Source organism: Neoarius graeffei, chromosome 5 (genome assembly GCF_027579695.1).
Source record: "Neoarius graeffei isolate fNeoGra1 chromosome 5, fNeoGra1.pri, whole genome shotgun sequence".
Lineage (NCBI taxonomy): Eukaryota > Metazoa > Chordata > Actinopteri > Siluriformes > Ariidae > Neoarius > Neoarius graeffei.
In genome coordinates, this window is record NC_083573.1 from 52116644 (window position 1) to 52139927 (window position 23284).

At 42.2% G+C, this 23284-nt stretch overlaps 1 protein-coding gene and 1 non-coding gene across 2 annotated transcripts; both read right to left on the bottom strand.

Annotated features, from left to right (window-relative positions):
• Window positions 1–296: 296 nt before the first annotated feature.
• On the bottom strand, window positions 297–23010 carry nop2 (NOP2 nucleolar protein homolog (yeast)). Its single transcript, XM_060921990.1, has 16 exons — window positions 22861–23010; window positions 20779–20917; window positions 14814–14853; window positions 14647–14705; window positions 14272–14537; window positions 13938–14160; window positions 13649–13848; window positions 11047–11136; window positions 10873–10960; window positions 10586–10726; window positions 5268–5407; window positions 4948–5037; window positions 1950–2072; window positions 1450–1547; window positions 1196–1326; window positions 297–1105 (listed from the first exon to the last, which is right to left on the bottom strand). Exons 2-16 carry the CDS (start codon window positions 20882–20884, stop codon window positions 678–680), a joined length of 2223 nt encoding a protein of 740 aa, XP_060777973.1. The 5' UTR covers window positions 20885–20917; window positions 22861–23010; the 3' UTR covers window positions 297–677.
• On the bottom strand, window positions 11252–11390 carry LOC132887268 (small nucleolar RNA SNORA29). The gene has a single exon (XR_009654804.1). It is a non-coding gene; the product is annotated as a small nucleolar RNA SNORA29 (small nucleolar RNA).
• Window positions 23011–23284: the final 274 nt, after the last annotated feature.

Consider the following 23284-nt stretch of genomic DNA (forward strand, 5'->3'; position numbering starts at 1 on the left):
TTGTTATTTTTAAAAGATATTCCCATATTACTGCATGGGGCCTGTGATACATTGCCGAGTCATTTGCTTTAAGTACCTAAAATGCTTGTGGTTTGTTCACAGTTATGCAACCTTCACTATGATTTATACCTGATAAATCCAGTCACCAAAGCAAGAGGAAAGGTTAAAACTGAGGTACTCACAGCATGACTAAATTTTCTATTAACAATACCTGTCAACAATGTTCTCGATGATTTTAGATACATTTTAATGTTTAAAAGCAGGACATGATCGACACATCTATAGCTGTTTAACAAATATCCAGCCAAATTTGTATCAAAATTTATTTTGCCAATGTGACATCAATGGCCGCAAAGAGCCCAATACATATTTAAATCCAAAATTAAAATGCATTATTTCATAAAATATTTTTTTCAAGAAGATAAGACAGAACATATTTTTAAACTATTATTCTTACAGGTAAACCAAACGATTTATTCATGTGTTGTTTACAATATACTTTGCTTGGTTTGATAGGAACAGCAAACAAAAGTCCATGTTCTAGCACATCCTAGAAGACGTTAAAGTCTTTTTTTTTTTAAAGTCCACGGTATACACAAATGTCTTAAGGAACTTTTCTTGTTTCATTATAAAAGCTCCATTCTACTGTCCAGCCTCTTGTTGCTTCAGCACATTTTTTAAGTTCTTGGTTTTTTTCCCCCCATTTTATCCTTCCTTCTTTTAAAGAGGCTCTTCTGATTCTTTTTGTTTGTCTTCTTCTTAAGCAAGCTTCCCTCTGCTTTCTCAGTCACAGACTCATTTGTTACGTCTTTGTCCACTTTCAGGACTTTGAGCTTTTCTTTGGTCTTGCCTTCCTTTGAATTCTGCTCATCCATTTTTGCCAATTTCTTTTTGGGACCTTCATCCTTTAATTTTTTACCTTTTACCACTGACTTTTTCTTGGCAGTGGGGCTTTCAGTTTTGCTGTTGCTAGTAGCTTTTGATTGTTGCTTGGTCTCTTTGACTTTTCCCTGTGTACCTTTGCTCTGCTGCTTAGGCTCTGGTTTGGAGGTTTTTTTCTCTGATGTAGCAGCTGTTTCTTTTTTGTTGGCCTTTTCATTATCTTCTGTAGCACAAAAGACAATTAGAATAATGAGAAAAGGCAAATAAACCATTTTGTCTAAAATTCAGCACGAATCATCCTTCTTACTGTTACCTGCAGGTGCAACGGGAATGGTGTTTGAGAACTTTTTCAGCTTTGCCACAAAGAAGCCATCCATGTTGTGGGAATGAGGATAGAACCGCCGAGAAAGCTTAAGTGAAGGGTGGAAACGTCGCTCTTTAAATCTGTGCAGAGGACATTTACAATTTTAAAGATGAAATATGTCAAATTCCTTATTCAATATGTGACTTTTTAGGAACCAGTGTGTGTGTGTTCTTGCTAGGACATCAAATATACAGCTACAGTACCTCGTGAAGCCTTCTTTGCCAAAGTCTAATCCTGTGGGAACCAGTTTTACATTTCTCTTCTTTAGGGCATAATCCACAACCCACTCATTCTCTTCCACCTGTAACACACCACTTATTGTCACAGATTTTTCTCCATGCATGTGCAACTTCAGAGTTACACATTGTGCTATTATGCCCTATAGTTTAGCATGCGACACTGCTTTTAATTTAGTTCCAAGAGTCACAGACTAAATAGTTCATTAAGTCAAGGAGTTTTACAAACAACTGAATTTAAAAGTTGTCTTTTGCTCTTTATTTCACCAAGTATTATAACATAATGCAAGCAATGGGTTAACAAAAAAAAAAAAAAGCAGCAGCACATAACTGGTGTTTCAACCACCTGTTTAGTTCACTCATTATGCCACCACAGTATAACAGCTAACACAATAGCTACAAATGCAAGCAACAAATTGAAGAATTATCACCTTTCAATAGACTGCCTTGTGTATTAAAAAGCTCACCGTAATGGAGCAGGTGCAGTAGACAAGATAACCACCCGTCTGCGAGTCAGCATTCACCGAGTCAATGGCAGCCAGAATCAGCTCCTTCTGTAGATGAGCCGAGCGCAGAATATCGGACTTATCCTATTAGGCACAGGGATAACAAATTATTTAAGGCAAATGTATTTCTTTCATAGTCAAAATGGAAAATGCTGTATATCGTGGGTTCATTGAATGCTCTCTGAACAGCATTAAAACCTAGTATGTAATAGCTGATATAATTTACATTTTAAAAAAAAGATGGAAAATACTGGAAAAGTAAAAGTAACAGCTGTTCCAAAGAGGCAGAAATAATGAGAGGTCCAAAGCAGGGGACATAATTTCTTGTGATACATCAATCCATTGTCATTTTAAATCATAAGCATCAATCAATACCTGGTACTGATTTTTTTTCCATAACATAGACTACGTTCAGACTGCACCCTGAAACGACCCATATCCGATTTTTTTGCCCATATGCGACCTGTATCCAATTTGTTATTGACAATCTGAACGACAAAGATCCGATTTTTTTCACATGCGACCCAGGCCGCTTGGATATGTGGTCCTAATTCCGATGCATATCCGTTATTTTCACATGCGACTGCAGTCTGACCGGACAGGTCGCATTCATGCGACCTACACGTCATCAACAAGAGACAAACGTCACTATTCTGCGTTGGCTAATCCCGCCTCTTTGGTGGAAAACAACAACATTTGTACAGTTTTCAGAATTTAAATAGACTTTTATAGAATTGATCAAGCTAATGGTGGATTTGGTAGGGACCTGGATGTTGATCTGTTAGCCTGATTAAATAAAACAGTTTCTATAACTGATTTATAACTTAAACCATCCTGTATTACAAGATTATAAGATTGTTCTGGAAATTTCCAGTAATTTGACACCTTCGGTCTCATTAGTCTGCTGCCCACATTAATCAGATTATTGTGTGAGTTCCGCCGCCGCCACAAAAACCACATCGCCAGGTCTCGCCTCATCTCCATGCTTTACTTGCAAACTTGAAGAGTGTGCTTTTTTTTTGTTTACATATTACGTAGATGTGCTTATTACGTGTCAATTTGCGCATGCGGGACACTTTTGGGTCGTTTTCCGTTCATATTGGAGATCGCATACAAGTCTCATATAATTGGTAATGTGAACGGCCTAACAAAAAAATCGGATTTCACAACAAATCGGATATGGGTCGTTTCAGGTTGCAGTCTGAACGTAGTGATAGTAAGCAAGCTACGTCACTACGTTACTACTTTTCTTACAAAATTATAAAACAGAAAGCTTTAAAAACTATTTAGGCTACGTTCACATTACCAGGCTGAAGTGACTCAAATCTGATTTTTTTCAAGGCTGTGCGGACACAGAAATCCTATCTTTTAAAATCAGATTTGATTCACTTTCATTTGTGGTCCTAAATTGGATGCATATCTGAACGCGGGGCCATGAGACATGAATGAGAACAGTCAGACAAGAATTCTTATGGCTTTTTGACTATACACACATGCTGAGTGCTGCCTTTAATCAGCCACCACCGACAGAGAGGAGAGCTACAATAGCTAGGAAAACAGTAAAAGCTAGCCATCGGGCTTTTTTTCCCCACTTTCTCCACGTGATCATCTACAGCTGACAAACTGTTTGCTGTCCAGAGCAAACCGTGATGCATAGCATTAGCTACTACTGTGTCCATTTAATCGGTTTGAATACCACGAGTCATCTCACAAATAAGACTTTTTTTTTGGGTGGTGATGCAGAGGACTTGTGCAAAAATGCATCAATGTGCGCATGTGTGCCATTTTGGAGGACAGATGCATTTCACATTACAGTTAGATACAGGTCACTTATTATGAAATGTGAACCGTCAAGATAGACAAATCTACGGTGGCCAGGAAGTGCAAAACAAAATTACAAAATGTGAAAACACTTACATTTTATAAAACAAAATGACATTAGTAAAACACTTACCAAGGACAAAACAAATTTACAACTTGGAAAACAAACTGACAAGACGCGCAACACTTTTACGAGCGCTGAGACAAATTTACAAGTGGCGAAACACTTTTACCAGTCCTGAAACAAATTTACAAACGAAAATCTTCACGGAAGGGGAGTTTACCAAATGCCGCAAGCAATACGGAAGTGATAGAGTGAGCGGTCAATTTGCGTCATCTTCTATGGAGTTTATGGTGACGGAATGTCGACTGTGATCGAATGATGTTTTGCCCATTTTGTGGAAAACACATGAACTGTTTAACGTGGTTTCTGTGGACGGTCTCTAGGAGTTTTTAAAGGACACGGACCAGACAGAAGGACCAAGCGCATTCTGTTGGCTGTGTCCGAAATCACTCACTCATTCACTACTCCCTACTCACTATATAGGGAATCTGATGTGATTTTGGACACGGAACATGAATTGACCGCTCACTCTATCGTTTCCTGGCCACCGTACTTCCGGCATTTGGTACATTCCCCTTCCGTGAATATTTTCATTTATAAATTTGTTTCGGGACTGGTAAAAGTGTTTCGCCACTTGTAAATTTGTCTCAGCGTTCGTAAAAGTGTTTTGCATCTTGTCAATTTGTTTTCCAAGTTGCAAATTTGTTTTGTCCTTGGTAAAAGTGTTTTGCTAATGTAATTTTGTTTTATAAAATGTAAAAAAGTGTTTCACATTTTGTAAATTTGTTTTGCACTTCCCGACCACCGTACAAATCTGATCTGAGGAGCAAAAAAAAAAAAAACTGGAATTGAATAATGAGACTTGTAATGTGAACACAGCCTTTGTGTTGTGTTTCTCATGCAAAATCTTTGTCGCATTAGGCAGCATTACACACACTCATGGCATAAAAGTGTGTTTCAGTGCATCATTCTAACTAATAAAATTATTACGCATAAATAGAACTGAAACAAATGTTCCTGAATACTATACAACTATGAGCTTAACAATAAATAAAAAAATCTCTCTTAGAATACCTTGCTAGTTTTCACTGCTGGATCTTTAGAGATGACCCCTGTACCTGAGCAAGGAGCGTCTAATAACACTCTGTCAAAACCTCCCATCACCTATCATTCGCAAAAAAACCCAACATAATTTAGGTGGACACAACAAGAAACATACAAAACATAGGGTAATGTGCAACAAATATCCTTAATGAACAAAATCAGGAAAGCAAATACAGAAATCTGGAGAAACAATACTATCCACAAGGAAGCCATAACAGCAAGGAAGGAGAGAGTTTACAAAAATGAGTGATGATTAAAAGGTGATGGCTGGACAGGGAGTGGAAGCAAACCTTAGGAAACTGTCTGCCATCATAGTTACAAATGATGGTATTGGTGACTCCCAGGCGATGGATGTTTCCCACAACACTTTTCAGCCTCTCAGCACTGGCATCATTAGCAACTATCACTCCTGTGTTTCTCATCAGTTGGGCTGGAAGGGACACATCACACGAGTCAGGAAAAGAATTCAATCCCAAACTCAGGAAAGCATTTCTCAGGCTTTACAAGCCTCATCGTTAAATATAAATCCTGTAACAATTACTCAGAAATACACAGTCAGATATTTATGGATATGATCCGATATTGATTTCCTCCCAATCATGTAACTAAATGCTTATGAGCAGGTTGAGATTAGGTACCTTGTAAAAAAAAAAAAAAAAATTATATATGAGTGATTCCACGCTTATGGGTACTGAAATGGGGACATGAACTTATTTTTAAAAATTCACCTAAAACCATTTCTTTTTTTACCATCAGGTCACAAAACATGTAATCTTTAATGAATGATATGTTAAAAGATAACTTTAATTTTCTGAGATGTAATAAAAACATATTTATATGCCAAAGTCAGAACATAACAGAAGTGTTGTGGACATATATATTCTCAATTTTAACAATGTAGAATTACTTTTTGAAACATAGGAAGGTGATGTTTTAGCAAATATAATTAATAAACATGTGTAGTAGAATAAACATACACATTCTTTCAATAAGATTAACATGGTATATAGCTAGATTGTAATTAATTTGTAACAGACGCGAGATGGACAATCGTAACAGAAGTAATGTAACAGACATCATTTTGGAACTCATAGGCTTGACTTTGGCATATAAATATGTTTTTATTACATCTCAGAAAATTAAAGTTATCTTTTAACATATCATTCATTAAAGATTACATGTTTTGTGACCTGATGGTAAAAAAAGAAATGGTTTTAGGTGAATTTTTAAAAATAAGTTCATGTCCCCATTTCAGTACCCATAAGCGTGGACTCACTCATGTGTATATATATATATATATATATATATATATATATATATATTAGTGCTGTCAAAATTAACGTGATAACGCGTTAACGCGATCTCAATTTATCGCGATTAAAAAAAACAGTGCCGTTAACGCAAATTCTAATTTGGCCCTGCGAGTCACCCGTAGTTCCTGTTGAGGCTTGTCGCGCACTGCTTCAATAAGAGTACGTGTGAGTGATGGAGAAAGGCATAGACATATAAACATCCTCGCCGCCATATTGGATGGGGCAAAGTGGAGAATAAAGATGCCTCATTCATGTGCTGCGTTTAACTGTACCAACAGGTTTACCGTCCAAACGAGATCACATGGGATTACCTTTCACAGGCGAGACTGGAAAAATACTTTTCAATACTGCTCCTTCAGTCTCCCAGCTCATCTCCACCGGGTAGGTGTAGAGTTATAAGCAGTGAGAATTAGAGAATACAGTGCCACACTATGATGAACGTTTTTGAACGTATGATGAATTTTTTATTTTTATCTGTTTTTTTCTTCTTTTATGGCAAATACTTCTCTTCAAAAGAAACCAATGAAGAGTAAAATAAAACATTTTTTTATTTTCACAGTGATATGCACTTTATTTTTCATCCCTTGGTTTTCTCATCTAATATGGACGTTATGGATGTCAGTGGCTGTGACAAGATGTGTTATGCTCTGCAATAAAAAAAAAAAAAACATTGGTACAAAGCAAGCCCATTCACTTTATGCTGATAAGAGAATTACAATGGTTTTTCATGTGACAAAAATGTGCGATTAAATTGCGATTAATCGCGAGTTAACTATGACAGTCGCGACATTAATCGCAATTAAATATTTTAATCGCTTGACAGCACTAATATATCCCCTCCTAGAACTGCCACCTTATTGTGGTGGAGGGGTTTGTGTGCTTGAATGATCCTAGGAGCTATGTTGTCGGGGGCATCATGCCCCTGTCAGGGTTTCCCAAGGCAGACAGGTCCTAGGTGACAGGCCAGACCAAGAGCAGTTCACCAAAAACCCCTATGGAGAAAAAATCAAGGACCGTGACGTCGCCCGGTATGACGCAGCCGGGGCCCCACCCTGGAGCCAGGCCCGGGGTTGGGGCTCGTATGCGAGCGCTTGGTGGCCGGGCCTTAGCCCATGGGGCCCGGCTGGGCTCAGCCCGAAGAGGTGATGTGGGCCCGACCTCATGTGGGTTCACCACCCACAGAGGTAGCAGTAGGGGATTGGTGCAGTGTGGATTGGGTGGCAGTCGAAGGCAGGGGCCTCGACGACCCGATCCCCGGACACAGCGGCTGGCTGTTGGGACATGGAATGTCACTTCGCTGGGGAGGGAGCCTGAGCTTGTGCGGGAGGTTGAGAGGTACCAGCTAGAGATAGTCGGGCTCACCTCCACGCACAGCTTGGGCTCTGGAACCCAGCTCCTCGAGAGGGGCTGGACTTTCCACTTCTCTGGAGTCGCCCGTGGTGAGCGGCGGCGGCGGGCTGGTGTGGGCTTGCTTATAGCTCCCCAGCTCAGCCGCCATGTGTTGGAGTTTACCCCAGTGAACGAGAGGGTCGCCTCTCTGCGCTTTCGGATTGGGGAGAGGGCTCTTGCTGTTGTTTGTGCCTACGGGCCAAATAGCAGTATAGAGTATCCGGCCTTCTTGGAGTCCCTGGGAGAGGTACTGAGGGGTGCTCAGACTGGGGACTCCATTGTGCTACTGGGGGACTTCAATGCTCACGTGGGCGACGACAGTGACACCTGGAGGGGCGTGGTTGGGAGGAACAGCCTCCCCGATCTGAACCCGAGTGGTGTTTTGTTATTGGACTTCTGTGCTAGTCACGGTTTGTCCATAACGAACACCATGTTCGAGCATAGGGGTGTCCATAAGTGCACGTGGCACCAGGACACCTTAGGTCGGAAGTCGATGATTGACTTTGTAGTCGTTTCATCTGATCTCCGGCCCTATGTCTTGGACACTCGGGTGAAGAGAGGGGCTGAGCTGTCAACTGATCACCACCTGGTGGTGAGTTGGATCCGCTGGCGGAGGAGGAAGCTGGACAGACCTGGCAGGCCCAAACGTATGGTGAGAGTCTGCTGGGAACGTCTGGCCGAGCACTCTGTTGGGGAGGTCTTTAACTCCCACCTCCGGGAGAGCTTTTCCCAGCTTCCGAGGGAGGCGGGGGACATTGAGTCTGAGTGGACCATGTTCTCTACCTTCATTGTGGACGCAGCTGTTCGGAGCTGTGGCCGCAAGGTCTCCGGTGCCTGTCGTGGCGGCAATCCCCGAACCCGGTGGTGGACACCGGAAGTAAGGGATGCCGTCAAGCTGAAGAAGGAGTCCTATCAGGCCATGCTGACCTCCGGGACTCCTGAGGCAGCTGACGGGTATCGGCAGGCCAGGCATGCTGCAGCTCGGGCAGTTGCGGAGGCAAAAACTCGGAACTGGGAGGAGTTCGGGGAGGCCATGGAGAAGGACTATCGGTCGGCCTCGAAGAAATTCTGGCAAACCGTCCGGCGCCTCAAGAGGGGGAAGCAGTACTCTGCCAACACTGTTTACAGTGCGGGTGGGGAGCTGTTGACCTCGACTGGGGACATTGTCGGGCGGTGGAAGGAATACTTTGAGGATCTCCTCAATCCCACCGTCATGTCTTCCACTGAGGAGACTGAGGCTGATGACTCAGAGATGGACTCATCCATTACCCAAGCCAAAGTCACTGAGGTGGTTTGCAAGCTCCTCGGTGGCAAGGCACCGGGGGTGGATGAGATCCATCCTGAGTATCTCAAGTCTCTGGATGTTGTGGGGCTGTCTTGGTTGACACGCCTCTGCAACATCGCGTGGCGGTCGGGGACAATGCCTCTGGAGTGGCAGACTGGGGTGGTGGTCCCTCTTTTTAAGAAAGGGGACCGGAGAGTGTGCTCCAATTATAGGGGAATCACACTTCTCAGCCTCCCAGGGAAGGTTTACTCCAGGGTACTGGAGAGGAGAATTCGACCAATAGTCGAACCTCGGATCCAGGGTGCTCGAGGGTTCATGGGAGTTTGCCCAACCAGTCCACATGTGCTTTGTGGATCTGGAGAAGGCATTCGACCATGTCCCCCGTGGTATTCTGTGGGGGGTGCTTCGGGAGTATGGAGTTCGGGGCTCTTTGCTAAGGGCTGTCCGGTCCCTGTACGAACGGAGCAAGAGTCTGGTTCGCATTGCCAGCAGTAAGTCAGACCTGTTCCCAGTGCATGTTGGACTCCGGCAGGGCTGCCCTTTGTCACCGGTTCTGTTCATAATTTTTATGGACAGAACTTCTAGGCGCAGCCAGGGGCCGGAAGGAATCCTGTTTGGGAACCACAGGATTTCATCTCTGCTTTTTGTGGATGTTGTTGTCCTGTTGGCTTCTTCAAACCAGGACCTTCAGCATGCACTGGGGCGGTTTGCAGTCGAGTGTGAAGCGGCTGGGATGAGAATCAGCACCTCCAAGTCCGAGACCATGGTTCTCAACCGGAAAAGGGTGGCTTGCCCTCTCCAGGTTGGTGGAGAAGTCCTGCCTCAAGTGGAGGAGTTTAAGTATCTCGGGATCTTGTTCACGAGTGAGGGAAGGATGGAGCATGAGATCGACAGGCGGATCAGTGCAGCCTTCGCAGTGATGCGGTCGCTTTACCGGTCCATCGTGGTGAAGAAGGAGCTGAGCCAAAAGGCGAAGCTCTCAATTTACCAGTCGATCTACGTTCCGACTCTCACCTATGGTCATGAGCTTTGGGTAATGACCGAAAGAACAAGATCGCGGATACAAGCGGCCGAAATGAGTTTCCTTCACAGGGTGGCTGGGCGCTCCCTTAGAGATAGGGTGAGAAGCACAGTCACTCGGGAGGAGCTCGGAATAGAGCCGCTGCTCCTCCACATCGAGAGGAATCAGCTGAGGTGGCTCGGGCATCTTTTTCGGATGCCTCCTGGACGCCTCCCTGGGGAGGTGTTCCAGGCATGTCCCCCCGGGAAGAGGCCGCGGGGAAGACCCAGGACACGCTGGAGGGACTATGTCTCTTGGCTGGCCTCGGTGTTCTTCCCGAGGAGCTGGCCGAGGTGTCTGGGGAAAGGGAAGTTTGGGCTTCCATGCTTAGACTGCTGCCTCCGCGACCCGGTCCCAGATAAGCGGAAGAAGACGAGACAAGACGATTTTATATATATATATATATATATATATATATATATATATATATATACACACACACACACACACACACATATACATACATACCTTTAATATAAAACACTAAGTTTTATCGACACAGAGAATTAAACTAAATCTGAAGGCATCTTATGAAGCATGATAAAGCATGAATGTTCTTACCTATATATGTGGTCTTTCCCCCAGGAGCCGCACTCATGTCCAGCACAGACTCCCCCTCCTGAGGAGAGAGCGCCATTACAGGAAGCAGTGACGAAGCTCCCTGCAGCATGTAGTGACCAGCTAGATACTCAGGAGTTGCACCTGAGCAGGGAAGAGGAGGAAAAAAAAAAAAAAAAGGGAAACAAATTACTACATTAAACACTTTCACAACTTTGAACACGTTAGCGACTAAACCCGAGTGGTCTCCCTGTGAACATGTAATTCATCTCAGTCCCTACAGGACTAACCTATGGGAACTGAAGAATCAAAGATGACCAGGCCCACTTTAGACCACTTCCCCAAAGGATCCAGATTTACACCCCTATTGATCAGAGCCTGTGTGAACAGAAAATGTTACACGTTTATTTTCTACATACAGTTTGAGTTAGAAATAGTTATAGCTCACTTTATAGATCCTTTACCTGAGCCAAGTCTCTCCTCCTGGTTTTAAGGGTATTGGTCCTGATGGTGATGGGCCTCTGAACTTCATTGGCCTCCAGAAAATCTAGAAGCTGAATTACAAATATAGACACGACATACCAGAACACACAATCAATATATGTCCTCATTCTTTTAACACTCCAAACGTAAAGCACAAAAAAGGCACACTTCTGAATCACTTGATATTTAGTGATGTGCTGTCAGTACATATAAAGGCAGTGGGTTTGCCCGTGTACCCTTTCAGACTCGGACAGCAGGTTTCTCTATCCTGTTAGCATAGCCACACATGAGAGAGGATGCAGATATGTGGTACTAAAACAGGAAGGTAAAGTCTAAACAATCAAAAACTTAATTCAAACACAATCTCTGTATAAATCACTCAGCGTTTTCATGCTGTACACATAGTTGACACATTATGTTTTGACCTTTATTAAAAATGCTTGCTGCAGGACTTCTGGCTGTGAAATCAGTGCATTAGGTCATCACATGACCAACAGGTATGTAGGCTGTCCCTGTGCTAGGATCTCGATAACAATACATTTTATTGCTCTGCCTTCTGAACTCAACCATCACTGTTCTGTTTTCAAAAGAAGACAGAAGTGAATGCTTCCTGGAATGCAGGAAAAAGTGCAAAACATCTTTTCTTTCACAATATGACGGAATCTTTACCAACAAGTGTATATGTTACCTGGAGTTTTTTCTACAAGATAAAAACACAACATAATTTTTTGCATGCATACACACACAGGATGTAGCTGGAACTAAAATTGCAGTAATGCACGTTATCCCATGTCCGCATGTACAACTAGTCCAATAACTAAGATATTTTTCAGAATTACTTCTCCATGAAATCTCCAACACTATCAGTAATTATCACCTTGTTCACATCAGTAATTCTCACAGATGTGAGAATGGCTTACGAGAAAAGGTGGCACACTGTGCCCCACCCCCCCAAAAAAAAGTACTTTAATCTCCATTTCGAAAAAATTGTCCAATTATATGCCATCACTAAAAATGACATAACAACAACTGTAGTCACCATAGAGACCTCATTATCTGCATGCACAAGTCGACAGCCTCAAATCTCTGACTCAAAGCTCTTTTGTAACAAATGCGTGCACAATTACATATACACAGTACTATGCGAAAGTCTTAGACACATGTAAAGAAATGCTGTAGATCAAAAATGGCTTAAAAATAATTAAATGTTTCAACATTAAAAAAAATAAAAATACTATAAACAGTAGTAAGCCGTAATAAATGAAACAAAGTCAATAATTGGTGTGAGATGACCCTTTGCTTAAAAAAAATAAATAGTAGTCTCAGGTACAGTGAGTGCAGTTTTATAAGGAAATGAGCTGTAGGTTTTACTGAGCATCTTCCAGAAGCAGACACAGTTCTTCTGGACACTTTGTCACACTCACGTCTTCATTTTGCACCAAAACCCAGCAGCCTTCATTATGTTTTCTTTTTTAATCTGAAAAGTGCTGTCTTATGTTATATGCTGCTCAGATAAAAAAAAAAAAGTTTATTATGGAGCGTTTAATTCTGTGTTGGAAAATGAATGTTTGAACTCAAAATTTTTGTACTGACTCGATAATGTAGAAGTCATAAAACAGAAATCTATAGCAAAATTTGTTTGGAAAAAAAAATAGGCTGCCTAAGACTTATATATATATATACATACACACACACACATACACATTTTATTTATTTATAAGCCTTGAAAGCAAAAAGGCAAAGTGAAGCAGCCAAATATTTTACTAAAACTACAGCTGTATATTATTGTAATTTTTCTCAACTTTAAAGGAACAGTCCACCGTATTTCCATAATGAAATAGGCTCTTATCTGAATTGAGACGAGCTGCTCTGTACCTGTCCGAGCTTTGCGCGACCTCCCAGTCAGTCATACGCAGTCAGACGCGCTGTCACTCCTGTTAGCGATGTAGCTAGGCTCAGTATGGCCAATGGTATTTTTTTGGGGCTGTAGTTAGATGCAACCAAACTCTTCCGCGTTTTTACTGTTTACATAGGTTTATATGACCAGTGATATGAAACAAGTTCAGTTACACAAATTGAAATGTAGCGATTTTCTATGCTATGGAAAGTCCGCACTATAATGACAGGCGTACTAACACCTTCTGCGCGCTTCGGCAGCGCATTGATACGGAGCTCAGATATCAATGCGCTGCCGAAGCGCACAGAAGGTGTTAGTACGCCTGTCATTATAGTGCGGACTTTCCATAGCATAGAAAATCGCTACGTTTCAATTTGTGTAACTGAACTTGTTTCATGTCACTGGTCATATAAACCTATGTAAACAGGAAAAACGCGGAAGAGTTTGGTCGCATCTAACTACAGCCCCAAAAAATACCGTTGGCCATACTGAGCCTAGCTACATCGCTAACAGGAGTGACAGCGCGTCTGACTGCGTCTGACTGACTGGGAGGTCGCGCAAAGCTCGGACAGGTACGGAGCAGCTCGTCTCAATTCAGATAAGAGCATATTTCATTATGGAAGTAAGGTGGACTGTTCCTTTAATGCCTAAAGAAGTGGATTTGACTCTCTCTCTCTCACACACACCTCAGCGTAAGGAAACAGTTCCATGAGACAGCCCATGAGGAACTCGTTGTAGCTGTAGTATGTGCAGAGGTCTGATTTCAGCAGTGAGAGATACTCTGCTCGCTCTCTGCCCTCCTCTCTCTTCTCTCTGAAGTGGGAGAGCACATCCATGTTGTCTTTGATCCTCTGGTGCACACTCTGCAGGTCTTGAGGCAAAAGTCCTACGCCACACACAAGAGGAAAGATTAAACTGGTGACTGTGTGCTGTTCTCCCCCCTCAAATATTATGCAGTTAGTACCTATGACTCACCCTCTCTCTCTCTCTCCTTTGCACTAGGCAGTTTAAACTTGTCTATGTGGTCAATATTTGCCTGCACTGTGTCCTCTTCTTCCTCCTCTTGATCATCCATTTTTTCACCTTCTTCTTCCTCCTCCTCCTCCTCCTCGTCGTCATCCTCCTCGTCTTCACTCTCCTGTGCTGCAGCTTCCTGACGTTTTTTCTGTTTCCTGGCAGCTCGTTCGATAGGCAGCAACTGTGGAAACAAAGTGGGGGGGTGGGGGGATATCACACAAAGTTTAAAGTTGCAAATTTTGTTTTGACACTTCAGACTTTTGCTACTTCGCTTTGACAACATTTTACACACCTCCTCTCCATCACTGCCTGCTTCTTCCTCCTCTTCTCCTTCACTGCTATCTTCCATCGCTCCATAGTCATCCACCAAATCGTCGTCGTCGTCATCATCATCATCATTAAGTTGTTCTTTTTCTCCTTCCTCTATAGCCTCTACTTCATCACCATCTTCGTCCTCTTCCTCCCACTGGCTGTCGCTGTCCTCGTCCCCTTCTGAATGGTCAATTTTGCGCTTTCGCTTTGCTGGTGTCAGCCATTCTCTGTTGTCATCCGAGAATCCTGCAAATGATGAACAAGGAACGTTAATTTTGTTCAAACGAATGCATAATTTGTCATTCCTTAAAGAGGAGAAAATTGTTCATGCAATTAACATTTCAGTAATTTGTACCTTTCTTGGGCTGTTTTTCTTGTGTGTGTGTAGTGGCACCCTGTGCTCTCTTCACAGCACTGCACACATTCAGTAAAGCAATAAAGCAATCTGACAGTACAAATAATAACAACTACTAACAGACTAACTTTATAACATAAGAGATGATGAGAAGAAAACCATCTTACCGTTTTCTGGCTCTGCTGGACAGTTTTTTAGGCTTATCCTCTGAAATAATTAGAAACAAATTACAACACAGTTCCACTTCATGCAATTTTCCCAAAGAAATTGAAAACTCACATCTCTGTGTATATTTTCTCCAACGACCCCATGTACAGCTGGTCATTTCATGCATGGTGTATTTGAATAGTATCCCAATTACAATTTTTCCACGTGTAAAATGCAAATCAAATCATAAACACTAATCGGCATTTTTTTCTTTTTTAATTTCTCCAAACTTAGAGGAAGGAGTTAACCTGAGCAGTTGATCTTTAAGCTACAGTCATACTACAGCTCGTGATGCTCTGTGATGGGTTATCGATGAAAATGAGGTGCTTTGGTGACGATGCATGCCAATATACAGGCGAGCTAAAAGTTGTGGTCACACAGCAGGCAAACACTTGACCGTCACACCTTCGCATGCTCAAGTGGCCACGCTCGCTCATAGGACCCAGTCATTATGGGAAACACTTGATGTCGATTTGATCGCAATCAGCACGCACATATAACTTAAGGACGCTGTTTTCACAGAGGCTTTGCGAAGTGTCATCACAGTCATGTTTATGACTTTGGTTAAATACTCTGCTTTATGTTTTGCTTTTGTTTGTTATTGTAAAATGTCACGCCTACTAATAAATCTTCCTGCACTTAGATCTGTCTACCGCCACATACCTGACAAAATGCTTGTAAAGTCTCTATGAAATTCTCTATGTCCTTATATGCACATACTGATTGCGCTCAAATCAGCATCAGGTGTTTCCCATAATGACTGGGTCCCAAGACCACGCACAACGAAGGATCCCCGAATGTAAATGCACTTTTTAAGTCTCAGTGAAGGTTAGGCTATGCCAAGCTGCTGCATTGATGAGGCTCCAGCGAGCATCAGGGACATGGACTCGAGACAAATACATCAAGAGGCTCAATGAAGGTTACCCGAGCTTTGGGAAATATTTTCAAAACAATCTGCGAGTATTTGCCGCCTAGTTTGCCAACAAAAACATCGCCACCAAATTTCAATGCATGCATTAAAAATTTTCGTGACGTTTTTGGCCACTCACAAAGCAGAGACACACCCAAAAAATAAATAAATAAATAAAATAGTAATTTAAAAAAACACTCGCAAAGCTCGGAGAGCATTTGCCATGCATAACATGACTGGTGGCCATTCATCACCAAGTATTCGCAAACCCATCACAAGCTGTCGTGTGACCAGGGCCTTAGAAGGCGGCAATCATCTAACTCTGGTTGCAGAGGTCATACAAGCACAGTCCACATGTTTTTGATAAGGCTGAGGTCAGGACTTGTTTTAAGCTTAATGTTGGTCTGCTTTATCCATTCCACAACCAGCTGTGATGTGTGCTTGGGGTCATTGCTTTTTTGGAACCCAATTGTGTCCATGTTTCTGATGGTTTGAGGTTATGCTGAATTCTAAGGTAGTCTTCCTCCTCCATTATTCCATCCACTCTTTCAGTTCCACTGGCAGCAAAACAGCCCCAGAACATGATGTTACCACCACCATGCTTAATAGCTGGTACAGTGTTCCTCTGTACCTCTGGTCAGTGCAGACAAACAACTCAATCTCTGTCTCATCGGACAATAACTATTTCCTACAGAAAGCTTTTTCTTTATCCATGTGGTCAGCTACAAACTTTAGTCAAGCTTGAAAGTGCTGATTTTGGAGCAGGGGCTTCTTTCTTGAACGGCAGCCGCTCAATCCATGGTGATGTAAAACTTGCTTGACAGTAGACAGTGTTCCAGCAGGTTCCAGTTCAGGGCAGGCCTGTGTCTTCGTGGTTCCTGACTAATTTGCTCTCAGCTGAGGGTGACCATTTGGGTCTTCTTCCAGCCAAGTGGCTACACCTCCCAATAATTAAATTACAGAAATTGTTTAAACTGATGATCTTGGATCCCTATAGTTGCTTCAAAATGACTCCAAAAGACATTCCCGATTTGTGTAAATCTATGATCTTTATCAGATCTGCACTGAGCTGCTTGGACTTTCCCATTGTACTGTATGTTGGTCAATCAACTGAGCACTCTCAAACAAACCCTTTTTATGTTGGCACAGAGAAGCTCCCAGCTGGAATCAATCATGATCACTAACAGGAAGTTAAGAGGCCTTGGCAAGTTAAGTCATTTTGGAACTTTCAGCACCACTGAATTAATAATCTAAGTGGGTGCGTGTACATTTTTGACCCTGTATGTATAATTTTGAACTTGTGTTAATTTCAAAAAACCCAAAATAAATTAAACCTGTGCACTAAATTCTTGCTTTTTTTAATTAAAGATGTATGTATGTTGTACGTTGCTCTGGATAAGAGTGTCTGCTAAATACCATGTAATGTAATGTAATGTAATGTAACACTATCATTCTGCCACAGAAAAAGAACAGTTCCAATAAATCACTGAAAGCCTAATACTGCCATGGCATCAATGTCCGTGTATGTAAACTTCTGACTACAATGTATAGGAGCTCACAGACACTCACAATTTGCTAGCGTCACTGTGACTGACAGTAGAGAGTATGCCATCCCTCCCACCCAGACAGCATGGCCAATTTTGCTCCCTCACTTCTGGGATTCGAACTCCAACTCTCCCAATGACAACTTTTCTGTTGCACCATCAGGAGTGATGTGTACCATTTTTTATGAAGAAAAATCATCATTTAGCCACATGAAAATATAGAATAGTTTTAGTCAGATTTTCATGATTGTGGTTTTTGCTAGTTTTAGCCTAGTTGAATTAAACTGAACTGGTTTGGCCAATGAAAGCTAAACACATTAGCATTTAACCCTCTTCAAATTTTCAATATATTATGTTTTCAGAATAGAAGCACAAATGGCATAATGTAAAGTTTCAACTGCTTCTTCGATGGAATGCCAAATCATTTTAGAAGTGGCCATGCCCATTACAGGCTTACTAAAGCCTGTCTCCTCCTTTGATGCAAGCTGACCAAATGAACATTCTGCGGTGGACGCAGATAGCTTGTATTATATTTGTCAAACAAAATGTACATTACAGAAAAAGCAATTCATTCCTTGTGGATAAATTTTTTTAGCACTAAATAATGGTGCCCTAGTAAAGAAAGGCAAGTAGCTCCTCTTTCTGGCATTTTTGTCTTCCTATTTCTTGAAGAAATTTCATTATTTACATTTAATCATCAGGGAAATGGGGGTATTAATTAGGCCCTGTTGGGTATTCTGTCCCACTACATTGAAAATCCATGGGATTTATTAGCAGCATGTCAGACATTACTACAGATTACTCAGGAGCCAGTCGAAATATTTTGCCGCTTTTCCACTACAAACGCGGCTGAGTCGGGCTGAGCCGTGCCGTGCTGAGTCGAGCTGAGTGGGGCTGTTGGAGTTGCATTTCGACTACAACCGCGCTGAACCGTGCTGGCTGGAAGTGGGTGGACACATTGGGTGGAGTTAGCGAAAGTGGGTGGACGTCACGTGATGTCGTTAAGCAGCGCAAACAGTGACATCAGTGATCTTTTAAGCGGTAGTCTCACGACCCGGATAGTAAACAATAAACATGGAGGACATGGAGTCGTTAGTGTTGCTGGTCTTGGTGCTGTGGCTTGTTGTCACCGACAACGCCAACAGATACTGGCAAGAGCATATAGATGAGGCGAGGCGCATAAGGCTTCATAATTCTCGTAATTCGGAATTATTATTCTTCCGGGTTTACGGTGTTTACAGATCCCAGCGTGCTCGCGGGGCATGTAAGGACACTTCTCCTCACCAATCAGTGCACAGGGGAGTGTCTGCTCACGCCCCCAGCCTCACTCGGCTCGCTTTGGCTCGCTTCAGCCCCACTCCAAAACGGTGCGAGTTTTAGGGGCTAAGCAGGGCTGAAGCGAGCTGAGTCGTGCTGTTTTTTGGTAGTCGAAACGCGAGCCGTGTCGGGCTGAAGTGAGCTGAAGCGAGCTGAAGTGAGCTGAAAAAGGGTAGTGGAAAAGGGCCATATGATAACTGAACCCAGTAAAATGAAACTGAAAGCTGGACTTTTCTGCTGGGGGTTTATTGCCCCACACCTGTAGGGAATCAGCTCCACTGCTTATAATATAAAAAAAAAAAAAGTTGACTTATTGGAAAATTGTTGCACTTTTTAACTGGTGTCAAATCCAGTTATATGTGTAATTGTTTGTCTATTTATTCTATTACACTGTTAATAAAGTTACATTCTTTATACCAGAAAATTTTCTTGAAAAAAAAAAAGTGCAGCTTAAAGTGCATATCACGGGTAAATTCAGGAGCAAGATCAATGTAATTCTATTTTATATTAAACTTTGGTCAAATATCTGTCACATTTTGTGCAATTTTTTTACCTTGCGCAATACCAGAAAAATTCAGTTGAAATCAAGCCATTTGAGGCGAATTCGTCCACCTCTGAAAAAACTTGGCATTTGGATTTCCCGGGAAACACTGATTTTCGTGATGTCGCGCGCGGGACGCCTCCCTCTGAATCCTACATCAGCGCTGGTTTGTTTAAGAGAAAACGACCTGGTGGTTTTCTGCAAATTTCTTCAACGTTATCACGTAATTATTAAAATGGTTATACCTCGGGCTGTGGCTGGACTTACAACACCAATCACTTATACAGGAAGGGACAGAACAGGCTGTACTTCCTGAGGAGGCTGCGGTCCTTTAACATCTGCAGGAAACTCCTGTGGATGTTCTATCAGTCTGTGGTCACCAGTGTCCTGTTTTACACTGTGGTGTGCTGGGGGGGCAGCACATCCAAGAAGGACACATCCAGGCTGGACAAACTGATCAGGCGGGCCGGCTCTGTGGTCGGCATGAAGCTGGACTCTCTGGTGATGGTGGCAGAGAAGAGGTCTATGGACAAACTACTGAACATCATGGACGATGCCAGTCACCCTCTGCACACCGTCATCAGCAACCAGAGGAGTCTGTTCAGTGACAGAATGCTCCTTCCCAAGTGCAGGACTAACAGACTCAAAAACTCCTTTGTCCCTCACGCCATCAGACTGTACAACTCCTCTCTGGGGGGGAGGAGGGGTAACAGGAGGACAGAGGATGGGAAGGAGCAGTAGCCTAGCCTAACAATAAGCAATACCGGACAATGTGCAATATAACGTGCAATATAAAGTGCAATATCTTTCCTGCTTACCCCCCCCCCACACACACACACTTACCCTAACCCCACTTCTCCCCCCTTCCTCTCTTCCCCATATCTTATTCTTTTATATTTGTATATGTAAATACTTAATTTATTTTAATTTATCTAGAAGTTTTTCTCTGTTTCTTTTCTCTGTTTATCTGTAATGATGCTGCTGGAATCTTAATTTCCCTGAGGGAACCCTCCCAAAGGGATCAATAAAGTTTTATCTAATCTAATCTAATGTATCGTAGGAGGGTGTAGCAACACCAATCTTGATGGGATTAGTACTCATCGTTTTCCAAAAGACCGGACAAGGAGAGAGAAATGGGAGCACTTGGTCTACACAGGCTGTGCACTGAAACCGTGCAAGCTCACGCAGCCTGCTGGCGCTTCCGCAGGTAACGTCACGAATCTGGCTCCAGACTCCCTTGGGATTTTTCCAGACGTGTTTTATTATTTTATTTTTTTCTGCTGTAGACAGATGGCCTTGTGCAAAATTACCCTTCTGGATGAGTGTGTAAAGGGACATACTTTCATATAAAAAAAACTAAATTGGTCCAGAATATGCACTTTAATGTGCCCCCCCAATATTTTGACTAAAAGGGAGTGAAGAAAAGTCAGTGAAGAATGGTTTTCATTAACAACCCAACACTAAAAATAATACAATCATAAACCCACCTGCAAAACTGACATGACATCCCAAAGATCTCACTCTTCAAGGTGTTTAGTGGTTGAACAGTATTTGCAAATGTTCTCTACATCTGTGTGCAATGTGTACAATGAGCATTTTTTTTTAAATCATACCATCCACTAAAAGCTTGGATAGCTCGGTCTCCGCGCCTTTCTGCTTCCTGGCTTTCCGTCCAGGTCCACGCTTCACCTTGGTGGTGGGATCAAACTTCCTCCCCATGACTGATCCTGTACAGCTCTACTGAAACAACCCCTGAGGACAAGAAGGCAGCTTCAAGACTATTGGCCATGTTAGAGTACAGTCAAAATGGCATATTATTATTATTATTATTATAGGTTTGTATTCAAAAATGCACAATTAAACTGTGTGCATCTAAATTTAAACCTCTAAAGAGAATAAGTGAACATATCCACCATGGGCGTAGCGGACGCGGGGTGCATGTCCCCCGCACTTCCCGTATTTGCGCCGTCTGTCCCCTGCACTTTTTACAGCCATTACAACCACTCAATTCATTTTTAACATGTGGAAACGTGTTTTTCTGAGCCGCCTCTAAACGCATCATGAGCAGGCGGAGCTGAGGCGGCAAACAAACACCGCTGTCGTGTGTGATCAGAGATGCTTTAGAAAATATTGCATGAGTATCTTTGGTGTGATTCAGATCTGGGCAGTGCTTCTGTATGTTCAGCAAACCAGCCAAGAGGCTAAAGACTTTAGACAGTTTTTTCCAAAGAAACCGTGTAAGTTGAGTAGTGCTGTTGAATGTACATAATGTTTAGCTAAAAGATGACAAATAGATGTCAATTTAGTTAGTTAAGCTAGCTAGCTAACTTAGAGGCAGTAGTTACATTTACTTGAGTAACTTCTTGTATAAATTGTACTCTTAAGCGTTGTTTTGTTGCAAAATACTTTTACTTGAGTAATATTATTCTAAAGTAACAATACTCTTACTTGAGTAACGTTACTATTTTGGCTCCTCTAAGATTACTCACTTCTGGGTAGAAAATAAGAATATAAACGTATTTGTGTTCCTTTGACTGTTACTTTTGTAAAGATTTAATTTATTGTTGTGGTACCTAAAGTTTAAAGTACATGAATTTGCTGATTATTATTACTGTATTCCTAATTCTATTTCAAAATGTTGCTTTCCACATATTTTTTAATCTTTATTGCCACAATAGAAAGAGCAGGGTGAGAGAGGAGACAGTGGACCAGAGGCCAACAGGGATGATTATGCAGGGTCACAGGTGAGAAGAGACTATAACTAGCTATGTCACTACTACTACTCTTAATTCTATTTTTACTTTATAGATGGGCGGCACGGTGGTGTAGTGGTTAGCGCTGTCGCCTCACAGCAAGAAGGTCTGGGTTCGAGCCCGGTGGCCGGCGAGGGCCTTTCTGTGTGGAGTTTGCATGTTCTCCCCGTGTCCGCGTGGGTTTCCTCCGGGTGCTCCGGTTTCCCCCACAGTCCAAAGACATGCAGGTTAGGTTAACTGGTGACTCTAAATTGACCGTAGGTGTGAATGTGAGTGTGAATGGTTGTCTGTGTCTATGTGTCAGCCCTGTGATGACCTGGCGACTTGTCCAGGGTGTACCCCGCCTTTCACCCGTAGTCAGCTGGGATAGGCTCCAGCTTGCCTGCGACCCTGTAGGACAGGATAAAGCGGCTAGAGATAATGAGATGAGATTTATAGATTTTGACTTTAGATTTTGACAGTATATCATTTTTAAAGAACTAAAGTCGGTTCCCTGGTGCTGTACTGTTTGTGGTTCTTTAGCCCCTGATATCCAGCATTGTTTTATTCATCTTTAACGAGGCCAATATGCTAAGATTCAGCACTCATTCTCAGTTAACTCTGTTGAAATACCCCAGACTTATAATCATGTGACAAAGGAATAAATAAAACAAGATGTTTGTTGAATTGGTTAACAGAAACATTGCAGCTAGCTATCCCATGCAGCATGAAAAGCATGCCTTTCAGTCTTATCATAAATAAAGAAAATATCACATTATTTTCTTACACTATCTACAAAACTGCATGTATGTATCTTTGTGACCTGTATCGATCTTTAATCTCAATATGAGCATTAAATCATGGAAAGACTCTCTGAGCTAATCAAGTAACTAGCATTCACTGCCTCAAACTGGCCGTGTGTTATTATTTACTACTTTAAAGTGCAGTACGTGTTTTACTCACCTCTACTGTTCTCCTAATTTATCCCAGCGCCCTTAGACTGCGTTGGAATTAACGATGCTGTTCGGTACTATGAATGAGTATAAACTCCGTCCCCACACCAAGAAACACACGTGAATATTTCTGAAACACGTTGGACTGCAGGAAGCCCAACACGAACAACTTCCGTCGCAGACTTTTTGCGGCTCTGTTAAGCACTCCAATCCAGTAGGTGGCGGTAATGCACCTTAAAGCTGGCTTGCCAAGCGCCATTAAACCCAAAAGAAGAAGAAGAGAAGACTGTTTTGCGACACTTCCAGCGCGTCTTTTTTTTTTTTACACCTATATGTTGCTTGAAAGTTTGTGAACCCTTTAGAATTTTCTATATTTCTGCATAAATATGACCTAAAACATCATCAGATTTTCACACAAGTCCTAAAAGTAGATA

Bases quoted from the DNA above. Each gene is read 5' to 3' on its own strand.
- nop2 (XM_060921990.1), bottom strand. From the start codon at position 20,884: ATGGGGAGGAAGTTTGATCCCACCACCAAGGTGAAGCGTGGACCTGGA. The intron at 14,854-20,778 runs GTATGATTTAAA...TAATTATTTCAG, and splicing joins ATCCAAGCTTTTAGTGGATG to AGGATAAGCCTAAAAAACTG. The intron at 13,849-13,937 runs GTGAGTCATAGG...TGTGTGGCGTAG, and splicing joins AAAGGAGAGAGAGAGAGAGG to GACTTTTGCCTCAAGACCTG.